Here is an 18,999-nt window from a genome sequence, read left to right as displayed (position 1 = left end):
GGCCTGGGTGAGACAGCGAGGTCCTCACCACACACACGGCGGGTCCCCTTGCTTCTCTCCCGCTCCCTGACTTCCTCCCGCCTCCAGATGACCCGGGCTTGCCTTCCAGTCCTGCCTCGCCATATTTCTCCTTAACCGTGTGGCCGCATCGCATCATAGGACAGGACTTCCCAGCGTCAGCACCCTCCGGGGGCTGGGTGTCTCTGATCCTTGGGCTCCCAGCCTGTGAAATGGGGTAAGAATCCCTCCTTTTCCAGCTCAAAGAGAGGAGCTAATCTTGTCTCCGTACTTTGTAAGGTGGTTAGGATTATTGCCCGGTCCGGGGGCCGCAAACTCAACTGTCTTCAGGGACAGGCAGGTGGCAGAGACGGTGAAGAGGGCCAGGCCTGGGCCGAGGCAGCAGATGGCACGCAGGCCTCATCTCCCAGGGCAGGTCTAGCCCAGTCCTACCAGATCGTTTGTTTATTAAAAAATTCTGAACTCCGGATTTTGTTTTTATATTTTTACTAGAGGCCCAGTGCGGGCCTCGCCGGCAATCAGGGCCAATTGGGGCCTTCTGGCTGCTGGCCAGGGCCTTCCTTCATTCCACATCACCCCCTGGTGGTCAGCACATGTAATAGCGAGCAATTGAACTCCCAGTCTCCCAGTTGAACTCCCGAGGAGACAACTTTGCATATTAGCCTTTTATATATAGATTGGTTTCAGAGAGAGGAAGGGAGAGGGAGGGAGAGATAGAAACATCAATGATGAGAGAGCATCATCTATTGGCTGCCTCCTGCACGCCCCCAGCCTGCAACCTGGGCATGTGCCCTGACCCGGAATCGAACTGTGACCTCTTGGTTCATAGGTCATTACTCAACCACTGAGCCATGCCGGCCGGGCTGAACTCTGGATGTTTAAAAAATGAAGTGCCCTCATTTCTAAAAACACTTTGCAGGCTGCATAAAATAACGCCCGTGGGCCAAACACCACTTGCCCCGGTTCGCAACCCCCGATGGGGTCCCAGTCCCTGAGGAGGTGAAACGCAAGACTGAAAGGCAGAGCAAGGCCAGGTCCCGGGGTCACAGCCAAGGACGCAGAGCCAGGGGGCCGCGTCCGCGCCTCCAGCCTTGAGCCCGGTGCCCTGGCAAGGAAGCCAGAGGCCTCCCCGCCCCGCAGAGCAAGAGGAAGGACGGGCTTTGGGGAGGCAGGAGACCGCAGGCTCTGAATGTGCGAATCCCAGCCCATCGATCCTGTGGCCTGATCAACACGTTTGTTGGGAGCGCCCGACGCCCTGCCTGCGGGATGGGCCCGTGCTGCTCTGTGGGCCATGGACCCGCCCCAGGGACCCCGTCCTCGCTAATAAGGGGGTATCTGTTTTACATGGCCCTTGAGGATTGCAGGGACCCCGAGTATGAGAACCCCAGAAAGGAGGACAGAGTAAAAAAGACAGGCCGCCCGTCCGCGGGAACCGAACCACACGGCACCTCGTGGAAAGCCCCGTGGGTTCCCCGTCAGGGCACACGCCCAGGTTCCTTCAGAAAGCAGCCCTGATCCTTCACGCCCTCCTCCCCGTTTGAACTCCTTTGTTGTTTCTCTTTGGCCTCCCTTTCCTTCCCCTTTAAGGCAACACGTGGGTTCCAAGGTCCTGTCCGATCCGGCCGCTGCCCACCTCTCCAGCTCCGTTCCTCACAAGCCACCTGCCTCCCGCCGTCTCTCACATATGCCTGAATCCATCCACCACAGGGCCTTTGCACGTGCTCCTCCGTCAGGGCCAGAGCCCTGTGGGGCCAACTCGCTCTTCAGCTCCCAGCTCAAGTGTGAGCCACCGCCAGCCCACCTCATCTAGTTCTCCTGTCACCGGCTTTCAGAGACAACAGGCCCTCCTCCATGCCCCTCGCTCCCCTCCACTTACCACTGTGGCCTCAGAGAGCCATTATCTGACAGCCGAGCGTGACCTCACAATCCCCCTCTGGACCGCCCCCCTTAAGGCCAATATCCCAGCGGCCAGGCCCTAACTCTGCCCTTTCTGTTCACACCCGGAAGCCAGGCCCCTACCTTGGGCGTCACCCAGGCCAGCAGCTAGGGACAGAGGGCTCCCCCGAGCGAGCCTGTGCCACCGTCTGACCCAATGCAGAACCTAGGCTCCATCATACCCGAGAAGTCGGAGGACCCGAAGGACCTGATGCCCACGGAGAGGAAGTCCATGTGGAGGACGGCCGACGAGAGGCGGATGTCTGACCTCACGCGGGTGATGGAGTGGCTGGAGCGGCGGCGGGGGAAGAAGCTGTCGCTGGTGCAGGCACAGCTGCAGAAACAGGCGCAGGCGCAGGCGCAGGCACAGCCACAGGCCCAGCCGCAGCCGCAGGCGCCCAAGGTGTGCACCGCGGAGACGCTGCCGGGAAGGCTTGGTTCCAGCCTGTCCCCAAGGGGGAGAGATGTGACGGGCCCCAGGGGGAAAGGCGGGAGGAGCTTTAAGCCCGGGGGGTGGGGGGCGGGAGGGAGGGCAGGAAGTACTGGCGGACATCAGAGCCCGTCCGGAGAGCAGGCCGCTGTGGCCCCTGATGGTTGCCCCTGTAGCTGGCTCCCCGCTCCCGCAGGGCGGAGGCGGAGGCAGGGCCGCAGTCTGTCTGGGTGAAGGCTTCTCAAAGGCTTAACAAGGGCATGGGAACTGAAGGCCCTCGGTCAGTGTTTGAGGTCTGAGGGGCAGGGAGGGGGCAGGCGTGCCAGGCGGGAGCTGACGCCCGCTCACCACGGAGGGGCCGAGGGCGGGCGGTGCCCCGGGCGGGGCACGGGCACAGTCCTCTCTCTGCCCTCTCAGAGAGCCAGCAAGGTGCCATGGGCGCCCCTGAAAGCAACGGGGAAGGAGGCCAAGAAAGTCAAAGTCACCTTGAAAAGGGGGAAGGAGAAAACCCGCCAAGTGACCTTCTCCGAGCAGGTAGTGGGAGCCCTGCCCTGTGGCGGCCCGGCTCCTCCGCCCCCCAAGACGGAACACCCAGCCCCCGCCCCGGCCGCGTTTCCAGGCTCTCACCCTTCCCGTGGGATGGAGTCACACAGCGAGGCGCTGGTGACTGGCACCCACGTGCTACCCCCGCCCCCCCCCCCCCCCCCGCGCCGGCCTCTCCGTGAACCCCCGCCGCCGCCCAGGGTGGGGTGGGGACCCAGCCGGAGCCCCAGCGCAGCTGTTCTCCCCTCCCAGGCCAAGCCGGGCCGGAGGGACGGGGACGCGTCCTCCTACCGCAGGCTCTACGGGGTGGAGCCCAAGGGGAAGCGCCTGAGCATCGTGCCCGGCAACTACAGCAAGGAGAGCCTCGGCAAATCCGGTGAGACGTCCTGGCAAGGCCCGGCCCCCCTGACAGTGAATCCCAGAGGCCTGGCCCTGGCCCTGGGAGACCTCAGCCCAGCGTCCAGCCCAGCGAGTGAGGGGCGGCTGCAGATTTAGGGGTGCTCTCCGCCATGCACCCCTTCGCCCGCAGGAAACTGTAGGAGAGAGCTGAGCCCTGGCGGTGCGGCTCAGTGGTTACAGCCTCGGTTCTCAGACCCAAGAGTCTCGGGTTCCAGTGTGGGTCCAGGCATTGAGGGTTCGCTCCCTGCCCCCGATCAGGCACTCGCGGGAGGCAATCAGTTGTGTCTCTCTCACATCGATGCCGCCTCTCTCTCTCTCTCTCTCTCTCTCTCTCTCTCTCTCTCTCTCCTCTCTTTCTCTCTCTCTCTCCCCCCTGCCCCCACCTCCGTCCTCCTCCCTCCCTTTCACTCTCTCTAAAAATCAATGGAAAACGTATCTTCGGGTGAGGATTAAAAAAATACAATGAAATCATATAAAAACAGAAGAAAGCGGAGGTGCCAAATGGGGGGATAACTGGTTTAAAATAAAAATCTGGGCACACACAGGAGCCCGGGCGCTAGAGGACAACTGGAACCAGGAAGGACAAGCCAGGAAACAAGAGAGGCAGAGGTGAGGTTCCGTGAGGCCAGAATCAACACGTGGACGAAGAGGGATGTTCCTCAGTGTCCACGAGAGGAAATGATATCCTCAAACCTGCACACACCCAGAGCCAAGTACATAAACATGCGGAAATGCAAGAAGGATCTGATTAGAAGCACACACCGTTGTCTTGGGGCGCTTTTGGGGTGACCCTGGGGAGTAAAACGCTCCCGGCTTCAAGTGCCCCTTTCTCGCTCACGAGGAGCAGTAGGGCCCGGGTCCCACACCGGGCCTCTCGAGCCTTCACAGAGCAGGTAACCCAGCGTTCCTCCACGGACCGCAGGCCCCGGAAAGAGATGTGTGGCGTTCATTTAACACGCGCTCCTCGTCTTCATAGTCAGACATGATGCAAAACGGGGGCCAATCCCGCAAGAACCCAGATGCCAAAGGATAGAAGCTTCCGGCAAATGGAGTCAACGTCTCACCAGCCTCCATGTTTGGGATGAATAGTCCACCACACACAGGGCGGGTTATTCCAGCAGGTTGGGAAGGGCTAGGGCCGTGGTCGGCAAACTGCGGCTCGCGAGCCACATGCGGCTCTTTGGCCCCTTGAGTGTGGCTCTTCCACAAAATACCACGGCCTGGGCGAGTCTATTTGGAAGAAGTGGCGTTAGAAGAAGTTTAAGTTTAAAAAATGTGGCTCTCAAAAGAAATTTCCATCGTTGTCCTGTTGATATTTGGCTCTGTGGACTAGTGAGTTTGCCGACCACTGGGCTAGGGTATCGATATCCACATATCTGATAACATCATTGATGACATCAGCACGTGAAAGGGAAAACCGTCTGGCCGCTGATGATAGAAAATCAATTAACAGAAGCAAGCAAGGATGCCTAATGAGAAGCTGTGTGGAGCGGATGGAGCCGGCAGGGAGCAGACGTGCACCCAAAAGAGGCCAGTGTCCTCTCGGGATGCAAGGCTACACCCTTTCCCGGAAAATCGGGAACAAAGGCAAACAGATGAGGTTCAGTGAAGGCCAAAATCAACACGTGGACAAAAAGGGATATTTTTAAAGTATCTTTTTATTGATTTCAGAGAGGAAGGGAGAGGGAGAGAGAGAGAAACATCCATGATGAGAGAGAATCATGGATCGGCTGCCTCCTGCACGCCCCCTACTGGGGATCGAGCCCACAACCCGAGCCGCGCTGTGATCTCCTGGTTCATAGGTCGACACTCGGCCACGGAGCCACGCCGGCCGGGGGCTGCGTTTGGGAGAGAGTGTGGCTTCTATAAATAGTGGAGGGGAGATATTTTCATTTCCCCTGATGAGAGCGCATCGAGGCAAACCTCAAGGAAGTCTGGTCGGAAACTAATGAAAGTTGGTCTGCTGGTTGGTGTAGCAGAAAAAAATATTTTTTAAAAAATAACAGTCTTTTTTTTCTCTATTAGTCACACCAGTTAGAAATGGAAATGGGAAGAAATTATCCCATCCCCCACGTAAAAAAATCTGTAAAATATTTAGGAGTAAATTTAACAATCAATCAATCAATCAATCAATCAATAAGGTCTCCAAGCTCTAACCCCAACAGTATTTCATTCAGTACAAATCCCACATTTGGGCGACATCAGACACCAGTTCATGTATTTCTACTTTTTGACGTTGTGCACCCGCCCCTCCTCCCCCCCTGCACCCGCCCCTCCTCCCCCCATGTACCCGCCCCTCCTCCCCCCCTGCACCCACCCCTCCTCCCCCCTGCACCCGCCCCTCCTCCCCCCCCTGCACCCGCTCCTCCTCCCCCCTGCAATATTCTCCTCCCCTTTTCGTCTGTTTGTCCTTTAAAACCCCAGCTCAGTTGTTGATCAATGATTCTCAGTTGTTCTCCTCTGGTGCCTTCCTTGAACCCTTCGAGGCTGATGGTGCCTTCCAGGGCGGCCCTGTCTGGGAAGGGGGAAGAAAAGAACATGGAGAGAAGAGGATAAAGGACAGAGGGGAGAGGAGGAGGTGGGAGTCGGGGAGGAAGGAGGGAGGGGAAGGGGAGGGTTGAACCAGTGCTGAGGAGGAGGCCTGCGAGGCCTGGGAAAGGCGTCCGGGGAAGTCCACGCGGCCTCGCTGCCCCTCCCGCTCCGCGCCCTGGTCGCGCCCCCGACGGGGACCTGACTCCGGTGACTGACCTGCGCCCAGTTTCAGAGCTGGAGATGAAGGACTCGCTGGCCATAGAGACCACCCCGCGGCTGATGTCCTTCCATCACCAGAGCATGACGGACCCCACGCTGCAGGACACCATCTTCGGCGCCCGGAAGTCCACCCTCCTGCGGGACTGGGTGGGCAAGCTGCCCGACACGGCGTACGAGCGCCGGCTGAAGAGCCTCATGGAGAAGGGCACGGAGCCCAAGGTGGAGATGGTGAGGACCCTGAAGCCCGAGGAGGTGCTGAGCTGCCGGTGAGCCCGCGGGCGGCGCCCGGGGAGCGCTCTGCCCCCTGCTGTCCCCGTCCAGACCCCGGGCCACCTGCCCGTGTCCCGTGTCCCAGGTGGACACGACCTTTTGGGGGGAGGGGACGGGCAGGCGCGGTGCTTGTACATATGTCGCCACAGTGATTTCCAAATGACTTTATTACCATAAACCCCCACCAACTCACCCGGCCGGCATGGCTCAGTGGTTGAGTGTCGACCTAGGAACCAGGAGGTCACGGTTGGATTCCCAGTCAGGGCACGGGCCCGGGTTGCAGGCTCCATCCCCATTGAGGGGCGTGCAAGAGGCAGCCAATGAATGATTCTCATCATTGATGTTTCTCTCTCCCTCTCCCTTCCTCTCTGACATCAATAAAAATACATTAAAAGAAAAAAACAACCAAAAACCTCCCAGCAACTCGGAGGCGCCTGCTGTTTCACCAGCCCCGTCAGCTCCGGGAGGCCTCCTGAGCCTTCGGGGGGGGGGGCCCGGGGGTCTGGCCTCGCTCTCCGCGGCCCCTGACCTCCTGGCCGCCCGCACAGGTACCTGCGGCTGTCCAAGAACAACATCCGGACGCTGCTCAAGCTGTGCACGGACGCCGGGATGGCGGTGGACATTCACCCCCACATGGTGGAGTCGGAGATAGACGCGAAGAAGGTGTTCGCCCCGTACCCCACCGTGGCCCTCTAAGCCGCCCCTCCCCACGCCCCACCCCGCCCCCGGGCTGGCTCTGCCCCGGGACCGGCTCACCACGCCCGGCCCTTTGGACCGCGTTGCCCTGCAAACAAGGCTCAGCTGCATGGATGGCGGTGCCCGGCGGCCTTTGTCCTCCCCCGACGCGGAGCCGGCTCAGCAGCCGCGGGGCTCGCTCCCCAGCCCCTCCTCCCACAGGCTGCAGGCCCAGGGCCCCCTCGCTGCAGGGGACGGAGGGGGGGGGGCTGGCGGGGGACACATGCACCCACCCAGGTCTCCCACGCCACGTGGCGAGGCTCTGTGGGGAGCCGGCTCTCTCCTGTGTCGGTGGGGAGCCTGTCTGGGGCAGGGGGGCAGCGGGAGGAGACCCATCACCGCACGGAAACAAGGGTTCCTGGGATGAAAAGAAGCCGCGGAGGGGAGGAGCCCGCGGGTCCCACGGATGAGAAGCAGCGGGGCTGCTGGGACCGCGTCCTCACCACGGGCCCGCTCTGCGTCCCGCGTCCCGGAGGCCTGGGCAGATCCAAAGGCCCTGCAGACCTGCAGACACGGCCCGTCCGGAGCCGCTGCCCACGGAGGTTAGAGGCCTGGGCCTTCTGGGCCCGCGAGCATCTCAAGTAAGCCCGTCCCGCCGCCCCACTGGCCGCCGCCCCTTCGGCCCTCGCGCCTTGTTCCCCATCTGTAAAAGGGCTGGGAGGGTGCTGTGGAGAGGGATGCGGACGCTCCCGCAGGCCCTGGGGAGGACCGGGAGCCGACGCCCAGCAGCAGCCCAGCCCCTGCCTCCCCCAGGGCCCTGGGAACCGGGCGCGGCATTGTGGAGCCAAACCCTGTTGCAAAGCTGCTGATGGCAAACCCGCCATCCTCCCCACCCACTAGCCTCTCCAGCCACCAGCCTCCGCATCCACCAACCTCCCCGCCCACCAGCCTCCCCGCCCGCGCCATCCTCCCCACCCACCATCCTCCCCGCCCGCCATCCTCCCCGCCCGCCATCCTCCCCGCCCGCCATCCTCCCCGCCCGCCATCCTCCCCGCCCGCCATCCTCCCCAGCCACCATCCTCCCCGCCCGCCATCCTCCCCGCCCGCCATCCTCCCCAGCCACCATCCTCCCCGCCCGCCATCCTCCCCGCCCGCCATCCTCCCCGCCCGCCATCCTCCCCGCCCACCATCCTCCCCGCCCACCATCCTCCCCGCCCACCATCCTCCCCGCCCGCCATCCTCCCCGCCCGCCATCCTCCCCGCCCGCCATCCTCCCCAGCCACCATCCTCCCCGCCCGCCATCCTCCCCGCCCGCCATCCTCCCCGCCCGCCATCCTCCCCACCCACCATCCTCCCCGCCCACCATCCTCCCCGCCCACCATCCTCCCCGCCCGCCATCCTCCCCGCCCGCCATCCTCCCCGCCCGCCATCCTCCCCAGCCACCATCCTCCCCGCCCGCCATCCTCCCCGCCCGCCATCCTCCCCGCCCGCCATCCTCCCCGCCCACCATCCTCCCCGCCCACCATCCTCCCCGCCCACCATCCTCCCCGCCCGCCATCCTCCCCGCCCGCCATCCTCCCCGCCCGCCATCCTCCCCAGCCACCATCCTCCCCGCCCGCCATCCTCCCCGCCCGCCATCCTCCCCGCCCGCCATCCTCCCCGCCCACCATCCTCCCCGCCCACCATCCTCCCCGCCCACCATCCTCCCCGCCCGCCATCCTCCCCGCCCACCATCCTCCCCGCCCGCCATCCTCCCCAGCCACCATCCTCCCCGCCCGCCATCCTCCCCACCCGCCATCCTCCCCGCCCGCCATCCTCCCCGCCCACCATCCTCCCCGCCCGCCATCCTCCCCAGCCACCATCCTCCCCGCCCGCCATCCTCCCCACCCACCATCCTCCCCGCCCGCCATCCTCCCCAGCCACCATCCTCCCCGCCCGCCATCCTCCCCGCCCGCCATCCTCCCCGCCCGCCATCCTCCCCGCCCGCCATCCTCCCCACCCGCCATCCTCCCCGCCCGCCATCCTCCCCAGCCACCATCCTCCCCGCCCGCCATCCTCCCCGCCCGCCATCCTCCCCGCCCGCCATCCTCCCCAGCCACCATCCTCCCCGCCCGCCATCCTCCCCAGCCACCATCCTCCCCGCCCGCCATCCTCCCCAGCCACCATCCTCCCCGCCCGCCATCCTCCCCAGCCACCATCCTCCCCGCCCGCCATCCTCCCCGCCCACCATCCTCCCCGCCCGCCATCCTCCCCAGCCACCATCCTCCCCGCCCGCCATCCTCCCCGCCCGCCATCCTCCCCAGCCACCAACCTCCCCGCCCGCCATCCTCCCCAGCCACCATCCTCCCCGCCCGCCATCCTCCCCGCCCGCCATCCTCCCCGCCCGCCATCCTCCCCAGCCACCATCCTCCCCGCCCGCCATCCTCCCCAGCCACCATCCTCCCCGCCCGCCATCCTCCCCACCCACCATCCTCCCCGCCCGCCATCCTCCCCGCCCACCATCCTCCCCGCCCACCATCCTCCCCACCCACCATCCTCCCCGCCCGCCATCCTCCCCGCCCGCCATCCTCCCCAGCCACCATCCTCCCCGCCCGCCATCCTCCCCGCCCACCATCCTCCCCGCCCGCCATCCTCCCCAGCCACCATCCTCCCCGCCCGCCATCCTCCCCAGCCACCATCCTCCCCGCCCGCCATCCTCCCCAGCCACCATCCTCCCCGCCCGCCATCCTCCCCAGCCACCATCCTCCCCGCCCGCCATCCTCCCCGCCCACCATCCTCCCCGCCCGCCATCCTCCCCAGCCACCATCCTCCCCGCCCGCCATCCTCCCCGCCCGCCATCCTCCCCGCCCGCCATCCTCCCCAGCCACCATCCTCCCCGCCCGCCATCCTCCCCAGCCACCATCCTCCCCGCCCGCCATCCTCCCCACCCACCATCCTCCCCGCCCGCCATCCTCCCCAGCCACCATGCTCCCCGCCCGCCATCCTCCCCACCCGCCATCCTCCCCACCCACCATCCTCCCCGCCCGCCATCCTCCCCGCCCACCATCCTCCCCGCCCGCCATCCTCCCCAGCCACCATCCTCCCCGCCCGCCATCCTCCCCGCCCGCCATCCTCTCCAGCCACCATCCTCCCCGCCCGCCATCCTCTCCAGCCACCATCCTCCCCGCCCGCCATCCTCCCCGCCCGCCATCCTCCCCAGCCACCATCCTCCCCGCCCGCCATCCTCCCCGCCCACCATCCTCCCCACCCACCATCCTCCCCGCCCGCCATCCTCCCCAGCCACCATCCTCCCCACCCACCATCCTCCCCGCCCGCCATCCTCCCCGCCCGCCATCCTCCCCAGCCACCATCCTCCCCGCCCGCCATCCTCCCCGCCCGCCATCCTCCCCGCCCGCCATCCTCCCCAGCCACCATCCTCCCCGCCCGCCATCCTCCCCGCCCGCCATCCTCCCCGCCCGCCATCCTCCCCAGCCACCATCCTCCCCGCCCGCCATCCTCCCCAGCCACCATCCTCCCCGCCCGCCATCCTCCCCGCCCGCCATCCTCCCCGCCCGCCATCCTCCCCAGCCACCATCCTCCCCGCCCGCCATCCTCCCCACCCACCATCCTCCCCGCCCGCCATCCTCCCCGCCCGCCATCCTCTCCAGCCACCATCCTCCCCGCCGGCCATCCTCCCCACCCACCATCCTCCCCGCCCGCCATCCTCCCCGCCCGCCATCCTCCCCGCCCGCCATCCTCTCCAGCCACCATCCTCCCCGCCCGCCATCCTCTCCAGCCACCATCCTCCCCGCCCGCCATCCTCTCCAGCCACCATCCTCCCCGCCCGCCATCCTCCCCGCCCGCCATCCTCCCCAGCCACCATCCTCCCCACCCACCATCCTCCCCGCCCGCCATCCTCCCCACCCGCCATCCTCCCCAGCCACCATCCTCCCCGCCCGCCATCCTCCCCGCCCACCATCCTCCCCGCCCGCCATCCTCCCCAGCCACCATCCTCCCCGCCCGCCATCCTCCCCAGCCACCATCCTCCCCGCCCGCCATCCTCCCCAGCCACCACCCTCCCCGCCCGCCATCCTCCCCAGCCACCATCCTCCCCGCCCGCCATCCTCCCCAGCCACCATCCTCCCCGCCCGCCATCCTCCCCGCCCGCCATCCTCCCCGCCCGCCATCCTCCCCAGCCACCATCCTCCCCGCCCGCCATCCTCCCCAGCCACCATCCTCCCCGCCCGCCATCCTCCCCAGCCACCATCCTCCCCGCCCGCCATCCTCCCCACCCACCATCCTCCCCGCCCGCCATCCTCCCCAGCCACCATCCTCCCCGCCCGCCATCCTCCCCACCCACCATCCTCCCCGCCCGCCATCCTCCCCACCCACCATCCTCCCCGCTCGCCATCCTCCCCGCCCACCATCCTCCCCGCCCGCCATGCTCCCCAGCCACCATCCTCCCCGCCCGCCATCCTCCCCGCCCGCCATCCTCTCCAGCCACCATCCTCCCCGCCCGCCATCCTCTCCAGCCACCATCCTCCCCGCCCGCCATCCTCCCCGCCCGCCATCCTCCCCAGCCACCATCCTCCCCGCCCGCCATCCTCCCCGCCCACCATCCTCCCCGCCCGCCATCCTCCCCGCCCGCCATCCTCCCCAGCCACCATCCTCCCCGCCCACCATCCTCCCCGCCCGCCATCCTCCCCGCCCGCCATCCTCCCCGCCCGCCATCCTCCCCAGCCACCATCCTCCCCGCCCGCCATCCTCCCCGCCCGCCATCCTCCCCGCCCGCCATCCTCCCCGCCCGCCATCCTCCCCGCCCGCCATCCTCTCCAGCCACCATCCTCCCCGCCCGCCATCCTCTCCAGCCACCATCCTCCCCGCCCGCCATCCTCCCCGCCCGCCATCCTCCCCAGCCACCATCCTCCCCGCCCGCCATCCTCCCCGCCCACCATCCTCCCCACCCACCATCCTCCCCGCCCGCCATCCTCCCCAGCCACCATCCTCCCCACCCACCATCCTCCCCGCCCGCCATCCTCCCCGCCCGCCATCCTCCCCGCCCGCCATCCTCCCCGCCCGCCATCCTCCCCACCCACCATCCTCCCCACCCACCATCCTCCCCGCCCACCATCCTCCCCACCCACCATCCTCCCCACCCACCATCCTCCCCGCCCGCCATCCTCCCCGCCCGCCATCCTCCCCACCCACCATCCTCCCCACCCACCATCCTCCCCGCCCGCCATCCTCCCCAGCCACCATCCTCCCCGCCCGCCATCCTCCCCAGCCACCATCCTCCCCGCCCGCCATCCTCCCCGCCCACCATCCTCCCCGCCCGCCATCCTCCCCACCCACCATCCTCCCCACCCACCATCCTCCCCGCCCACCATCCTCCCCACCCACCATCCTCCCCGCCCACCATCCTCCCCGCCCGCCATCCTCCCCGCCCACCATCCTCCCCGCCCACCATCCTCCCCACCCACCATCCTCCCCGCCCGCCATCCTCCCCGCCCGCCATCCTCCCCAGCCACCATCCTCCCCGCCCGCCATCCTCCCCGCCCACCATCCTCCCCGCCCGCCATCCTCCCCAGCCACCATCCTCCCCGCCCGCCATCCTCCCCAGCCACCATCCTCCCCGCCCGCCATCCTCCCCGCCCGCCATCCTCCCCGCCCGCCATCCTCCCCACCCGCCATCCTCCCCGCCCGCCATCCTCCCCGCCCGCCATCCTCCCCGCCCGCCATCCTCCCCGCCCACCATCATCCCCGCCCGCCATCCTCCCCGCCCGCCATCCTCCCCAGCCACCATCCTCCCCGCCCGCCATCCTCCCCGCCCACCATCCTCCCCGCCCGCCATCCTCCCCAGCCACCATCCTCCCCGCCCGCCATCCTCCCCAGCCACCATCCTCCCCGCCCGCCATCCTCCCCAGCCACCATCCTCCCCGCCCGCCATCCTCCCCAGCCACCATCCTCCCCGCCCGCCATCCTCCCCGCCCACCATCCTCCCCGCCCGCCATCCTCCCCAGCCACCATCCTCCCCGCCCGCCATCCTCCCCGCCCGCCATCCTCCCCGCCCGCCATCCTCCCCAGCCACCATCCTCCCCGCCCGCCATCCTCCCCAGCCACCATCCTCCCCGCCCGCCATCCTCCCCGCCCACCATCCTCCCCGCCCCGCCATCCTCCCCACCCACCATCCTCCCCACCCACCATCCTCCCCGCCCACCATCCTCCCCACCCACCATCCTCCCCGCCCACCATCCTCCCCGCCCGCCATCCTCCCCGCCCACCATCCTCCCCGCCCACCATCCTCCCCACCCACCATCCTCCCCGCCCGCCATCCTCCCCGCCCGCCATCCTCCCCAGCCACCATCCTCCCCGCCCGCCATCCTCCCCGCCCACCATCCTCCCCGCCCGCCATCCTCCCCAGCCACCATCCTCCCCGCCCGCCATCCTCCCCAGCCACCATCCTCCCCGCCCGCCATCCTCCCCACCCACCATCCTCCCCGCCCGCCATCCTCCCCAGCCACCATCCTCCCCGCCCGCCATCCTCCCCGCCCGCCATCCTCCCCGCCCGCCATCCTCCCCGCCCGCCATCCTCCCCAGCCACCATCCTCCCCGGCCGCCATCCTCTCCAGCCACCATCCTCCCCGCCCGCCATCCTCCCCGCCCGCCATCCTCCCCAGCCTCCATCCTCCCCGCCCGCCATCCTCCCCGCCCGCCATCCTCCCCGCCCGCCATCCTCCCCAGCCACCATCCTCCCCGCCCGCCATCCTCCCCGCCCGCCATCCTCCCCAGCCACCATCCTCCCCGCCCGCCATCCTCCCCGCCCGCCATCCTCCCCAGCCACCATCCTCCCCGCCCGCCATCCTCCCAGCCACCATCCTCCCCGCCCGCCATCCTCCCCAGCCACCATCCTCCCCGCCCGCCATCCTCCCCGCCCACCATCCTCCCCGCCCGCCATCCTCCCCAGCCACCATCCTCCCCGCCCGCCATCCTCCCCGCCCGCCATCCTCCCCGCCCGCCATCCTCCCAGCCACCATCCTCCCCGCCCGCCATCCTCCCCAGCCACCATCCTCCCCGCCCGCCATCCTCCCCGCCCACCATCCTCCCCGCCCGCCATCCTCCCCACCCGCCATCCTCCCCACCCACCATCCTCCCCGCCCACCATCCTCCCCACCCACCATCCTCCCCGCCCACCATCCTCCCCGCCCGCCATCCTCCCCGCCCACCATCCTCCCCGCCCACCATCCTCCCCACCCACCATCCTCCCCGCCCGCCATCCTCCCCGCCCGCCATCCTCCCCAGCCACCATCCTCCCCGCCCGCCATCCTCCCCGCCCACCATCCTCCCCGCCCGCCATCCTCCCCAGCCACCATCCTCCCCGCCCGCCATCCTCCCCAGCCACCATCCTCCCCGCCCGCCATCCTCCCCACCCACCATCCTCCCCGCCCGCCATCCTCCCCAGCCACCATCCTCCCCGCCCGCCATCCTCCCCGCCCGCCATCCCCCCCGCCCGCCATCCTCCCCGCCCGCCATCCTCCCCGCCCGCCATCCTCCCCAGCCACCATCCTCCCCGGCCGCCATCCTCTCCAGCCACCATCCTCCCCGCCCGCCATCCTCCCCGCCCGCCATCCTCCCCAGCCTCCATCCTCCCCGCCCGCCATCCTCCCCGCCCGCCATCCTCCCCGCCCGCCATCCTCCCCAGCCACCATCCTCCCCGCCCGCCATCCTCCCCGCCCGCCATCCTCCCCAGCCACCATCCTCCCCGCCCGCCATCCTCCCCGCCCGCCATCCTCCCCGCCCGCCATCCTCCCCAGCCACCATCCTCCCCGCCCGCCATCCTCCCCGCCCGCCATCCTCCCCGCCCGCCATCCTCCCCGCCCGCCATCCTCCCCAGCCACCATCCTCCCCGCCCGCCATCCTCCCCGCCCGCCATCCTCCCCGCCCGCCATCCTCCGCAGCCCGCCATCCTCCCCGCCCGCCATCCTCCCCGCCCGCCATCCTCCCCGCCCGCCATCCTCCCCGCTCGCCATCCTCCCCAGCCACCATCCTCCCCGCCCGCCATCCTCCCCGCCCGCCTTCCTCCCCGCCTGCCATCCTCCCCGCCTGCCATCCTCCCCGCCCGCCATCCTCCCCAGCCACCATCCTCCCCGCCCGCCATCCTCCCCGCCCGCCATCCTCCCCAGCCACCATCCTCCCCGCCCGCCATCCTCCCCGCCCGCCATCCTCCCCCCCGCCCGCCATCCTCCCCGCCCGCCATCCTCCCCACCCACCATCCTCCCCGCCCGCCATCCTCCCCGCCCGCCATCCTCCCCGCCCGCCATCCTCCCCGCCCGCCATCCTCCCCAGCCACCATCCTCCCCGCCCGCCATCCTCCCCAGCCACCATCCTCCCCGCCCGCCATCCTCCCCGCCCGCCAACCTCCCCCGCCCGCCATCCTCTCCAGCCACCATCCTCCCCGCCCGCCATCCTCCCCAGCCACCATCCTCCCCGCCCGCCATCCTCCCCGCCCGCCATCCTCCCCACCCGCCAGCCTCCCCGCCCACCATCCTCCCCACTCACCAGCCTCCCCGCCCACCATCCTCCCCGCCCACCATCCTCCCCGCCCGCCATCCTCCCCGCCCACCAGCCTCCGCACCCACCATCCTCCCCACCCACCATCCTCCCCACCCACCATCCTCCCCGCCCGCCATCCTCCCCAGCCACCATCCTCCCCGCCCGCCATCCTCTTCGTCCGCCATCCTCCCCGCCCGCCATCCTCCCCGCCCGCCATCCTCCCCGCCCGCCATCCTCCCCAGCCACCATCCTCCCCGCCCGCCATCCTCCCCAGCCACCATCCTCCCCGCCCGCCATCCTCCCCACCCGCCATCCTCCCCGCCCGCCATCCTCCCCGCCCGCCATCCTCCCCGCCTGCCATCCTCCCCGCCCGCCATCCTCTCCAGCCACCATCCTCCCCGCCCGCCATCCTCCCCAGCCACCATCCTCCCCGCCCGCCATCCTCCCCAGCCACCATCCTCCCCGCCCGCCATCCTCCCCACCCACCATCCTCCCCGCCCGCCATCCTCCCCGCCCGCCATCCTCCCCGCCCGCCATCCTCCCCGCCCGCCATCCTCTCCAGCCACCATCCTCCCCGCCCGCCATCCTCCCCGCCCGCCATCCTCCCCAGCCACCATCCTCCCCGCCCGCCATCCTCCCCGCCCGCCATCCTCCCCGCCCGCCATCCTCCCCAGCCACCATCCTCCCCGCCCGCCATCCTCCCCGCCCGCCATCCTCCCCGCCCGCCATCCTCCCCGCCCGCCATCCTCCCCGCCCGCCATCCTCCCCAGCCACCATCCTCCCCGCCCGCCATCCTCCCCAGCCACCATCCTCCCCGCCCGCCATCCTCCCCGCCCGCCATCCTCCCCAGCCACCATCCTCCCCGCCCGCCATCCTCCCCGCCCGCCATCCTCCCCGCCCGCCATCCTCCCCGCCCGCCATCCTCCCCGCCCGCCATCCTCCCCGCCCGCCATCCTCCCCGCCCGCCATCCTCCCCGCCCGTCATCCTCCCCGCCCGCCATCCTCCCCGCCCGCCATCCTCCCCAGCCACCATCCTCCCCGCCCGCCATCCTCCCCGCCCGCCATCCTCCCCGCCCGCCATCCTCCCCGCCCGCCATCCTCCCCGCCCGCCATCCTCCCCGCCCACCATCCTCTCCAGCCACCATCCTCCCCGCCCGCCAGCCTCCCCGCCCGCCAGCCTCCCCGCCCGCCAGCCTCCCCGCCCCGCCAGCCTCCCCGCCCGCCATCCTCCCCAGCCACCATCCTCCCCGCCCGCCATCCTCCCCAGCCACCATCCTCCCCGCCCGCCATCCTCCCCGCCCGCCATCCTCCCCGCCCGCCATCCTCCCCGCCCGCCATCCTCTCCAGCCACCAGCCTCCCCACCCACCATCCTCTCCAGCCACCATCCTCCCCGCCCACCAGCCTCCCCACCCACCAGCCTCCCCACCCACCATCCTCCCCACTCACCAGCCTCCCCGCCCACCATCCTCCCCGCCCACCATCCTCCCCACCCGCCATCCTCCCCGCCCACCAGCCTCTCCACCCACCAGCCTCTCCAGCCACCAGCCTCCCCACCCACCATCCTCCCCACCCACCAGCCTCTCCAGCCACCATCCTCCCCACCCACCAGCCTCTCCAGCTGCAAATGGCTTCATGATGCCTGTCTCTCCAATGAGTGTCTGACCCTCCAGGAAAACTAACTCTTTAAAAAGGGGGAGGAGCCCAGCTGGTGTGGTCACTGGTTGAGCGTTGACCTATGAACCAGGAGGTATTGGTTCAATCCCGGGTCAGGGCACATGCCAGGGTTGCAAGCTCCATCCCCAGTGTGGGGTGTGCAGGAGGCAGCCGATCCGTGATTCTCTCTCATCATTGATGTTTCTATCTCTTTCCCTCTCCCTTCCTCTTTGAAATAAATAAAAAGATATATATATATATATATATATATATATATATATATATATATATATATATATAGAGAGAGAGAGAGAGAGAGAGAGAGAGAGAGAGAGAGAGAGAGAGATACTAGAGGCCCGGTGCATGAAATTCGTGCATGGGTGGTGGTGGGGCAGCCCAACCTGCACCCTCTCCCATCTGGGACCCCTTGAAGGATGTCCAACCACCCATTTAGGCCTGGTGGGATTGGGCCTAAACAGGCAATTGGACATCCCACTCACAATCCAGGACTGCTGGCTCCCAACCGCTTACCTGCCTTTGCTTGATTGCCCCTAACCACTTCTGCCTGCCAACCTGATCACCCCCTAACCATTCCCCTGCCAGCCTGATGGATGCCTAACTGCTCCCTGGCTGGCCTGATTGTCCCTAACTGCCCTCCCCTGCTGGCCTGATCACCCACAACTGCCCTCCCCTGCAGACCTGGTCCTCCCCAACTGCCCTCCCCTGCAGGCCTGGTCCCCCCAACTGCCCTCCACTGCAGGCCTAGGTCCCCCCCAACTGCCCTCCCTTGCTGGCCTGGTCTCTCCCAACTGCCCACAACTGCCCTCCCCTGCAGGCCTGGTCCCCCACAACTGCCCTCCCCTGCAGGCCTGGTCCCCCCAACTGCCCTCCCCTGCAGGCCTGGGTCCCCCCCAACTGCCCTCCCTTGCTGGCCTGGTCTCTCCCAACTGCCCACAACTGCCCTCCCCTGCCAGCCATCTTGTGGTGGCCATCTTGTGTCTACATGGGGGCAGCCATCTTTGGCCACATGGGGGTGGCCATCTCGTGTTTTGGAGTGATGGTCAATTTGCATATTACTCTTTTATTAGATAGGATATAGATTTTTAAAAATATATATTTTATGATTTTTTACAGAGAGGAAGGGAGAGGGATAGAGAGTTAGAAACATCGATGAGAGAGAAACATCGATCAGCTGCCTCCTGTACACCCCCTACTGGGGATGTGCCCGCAACCAAGGTACATGCCCTTGACCGGAATCAAACCCGGGACCCTTGAGTCTGCAGGCCGACGCTCTAGCCCCTGAGCCACACTGGCCAGGGCGGATTTTTTTGAAGAGAGAAGTTAGAGCGCCATTCATTGAGAATACACTGGGAGGTACGGTTGCCACTTTGTCATTGCGCTGGATGTGGGCATGGGGGAGAGGCATCCTTGGCCCGGGTGACTTTTGGGGTGCTTGAAACGAGATGGGGGGGTGGGACCAAGAGAGAGGAAGGCAGGAGCCGGGATGCAGATGGTCTGGTGCGGGGAGATGCCATCAGCATCCGCAGTGGTTCCATGGTCTGCAGCCACGGGCAGGCAGGAAGCAGGAAAGTGACCTGGGGAGGGGCAGGGGGAGGGCAAGCTCAGAGATGGGGTGCTGTCAGAAGGACCCCGGATTGGGCGGCTGAAAACAACGGTGCGGGGCCAGAAGTCCAAATGGAAGGCCCCCGCGGGGCCAGTGCCTTCTGAAGCCTTGAGAGAAGGGTCCTTGCGCACCTCGTTCAGGCCCGGGTGTCCTTGGCTTGTGGCAGCATCA

At 68.0% G+C, this 18,999-nt stretch overlaps 1 protein-coding gene across 1 annotated transcript; it reads left to right on the top strand.

The window, feature by feature from the left end:
* Positions 1-2,110: 2,110 nt before the first annotated feature.
* LOC307092447 (uncharacterized protein C16orf78) lies at positions 2,111-7,042 on the top strand (the record flags this gene model as incomplete). The annotated part of the gene is made up of 5 exons (XM_079759740.1): positions 2,111-2,356; positions 2,801-2,917; positions 3,179-3,302; positions 6,084-6,342; positions 6,895-7,042. 5 exons carry the CDS (start codon positions 2,111-2,113, stop codon positions 7,040-7,042), a joined length of 894 nt encoding a protein of 297 aa, XP_079615866.1.
* Positions 7,043-18,999: the final 11,957 nt, after the last annotated feature.

This window comes from Cnephaeus nilssonii, assembly GCF_951640355.1.
Source record: "Cnephaeus nilssonii genome assembly, chromosome: 20".
Lineage (NCBI taxonomy): Eukaryota > Metazoa > Chordata > Mammalia > Chiroptera > Vespertilionidae > Cnephaeus > Cnephaeus nilssonii.
Note: the sequence above shows the minus strand (reverse complement) of the source record. Positions and strands in the feature narration are given on the sequence as shown.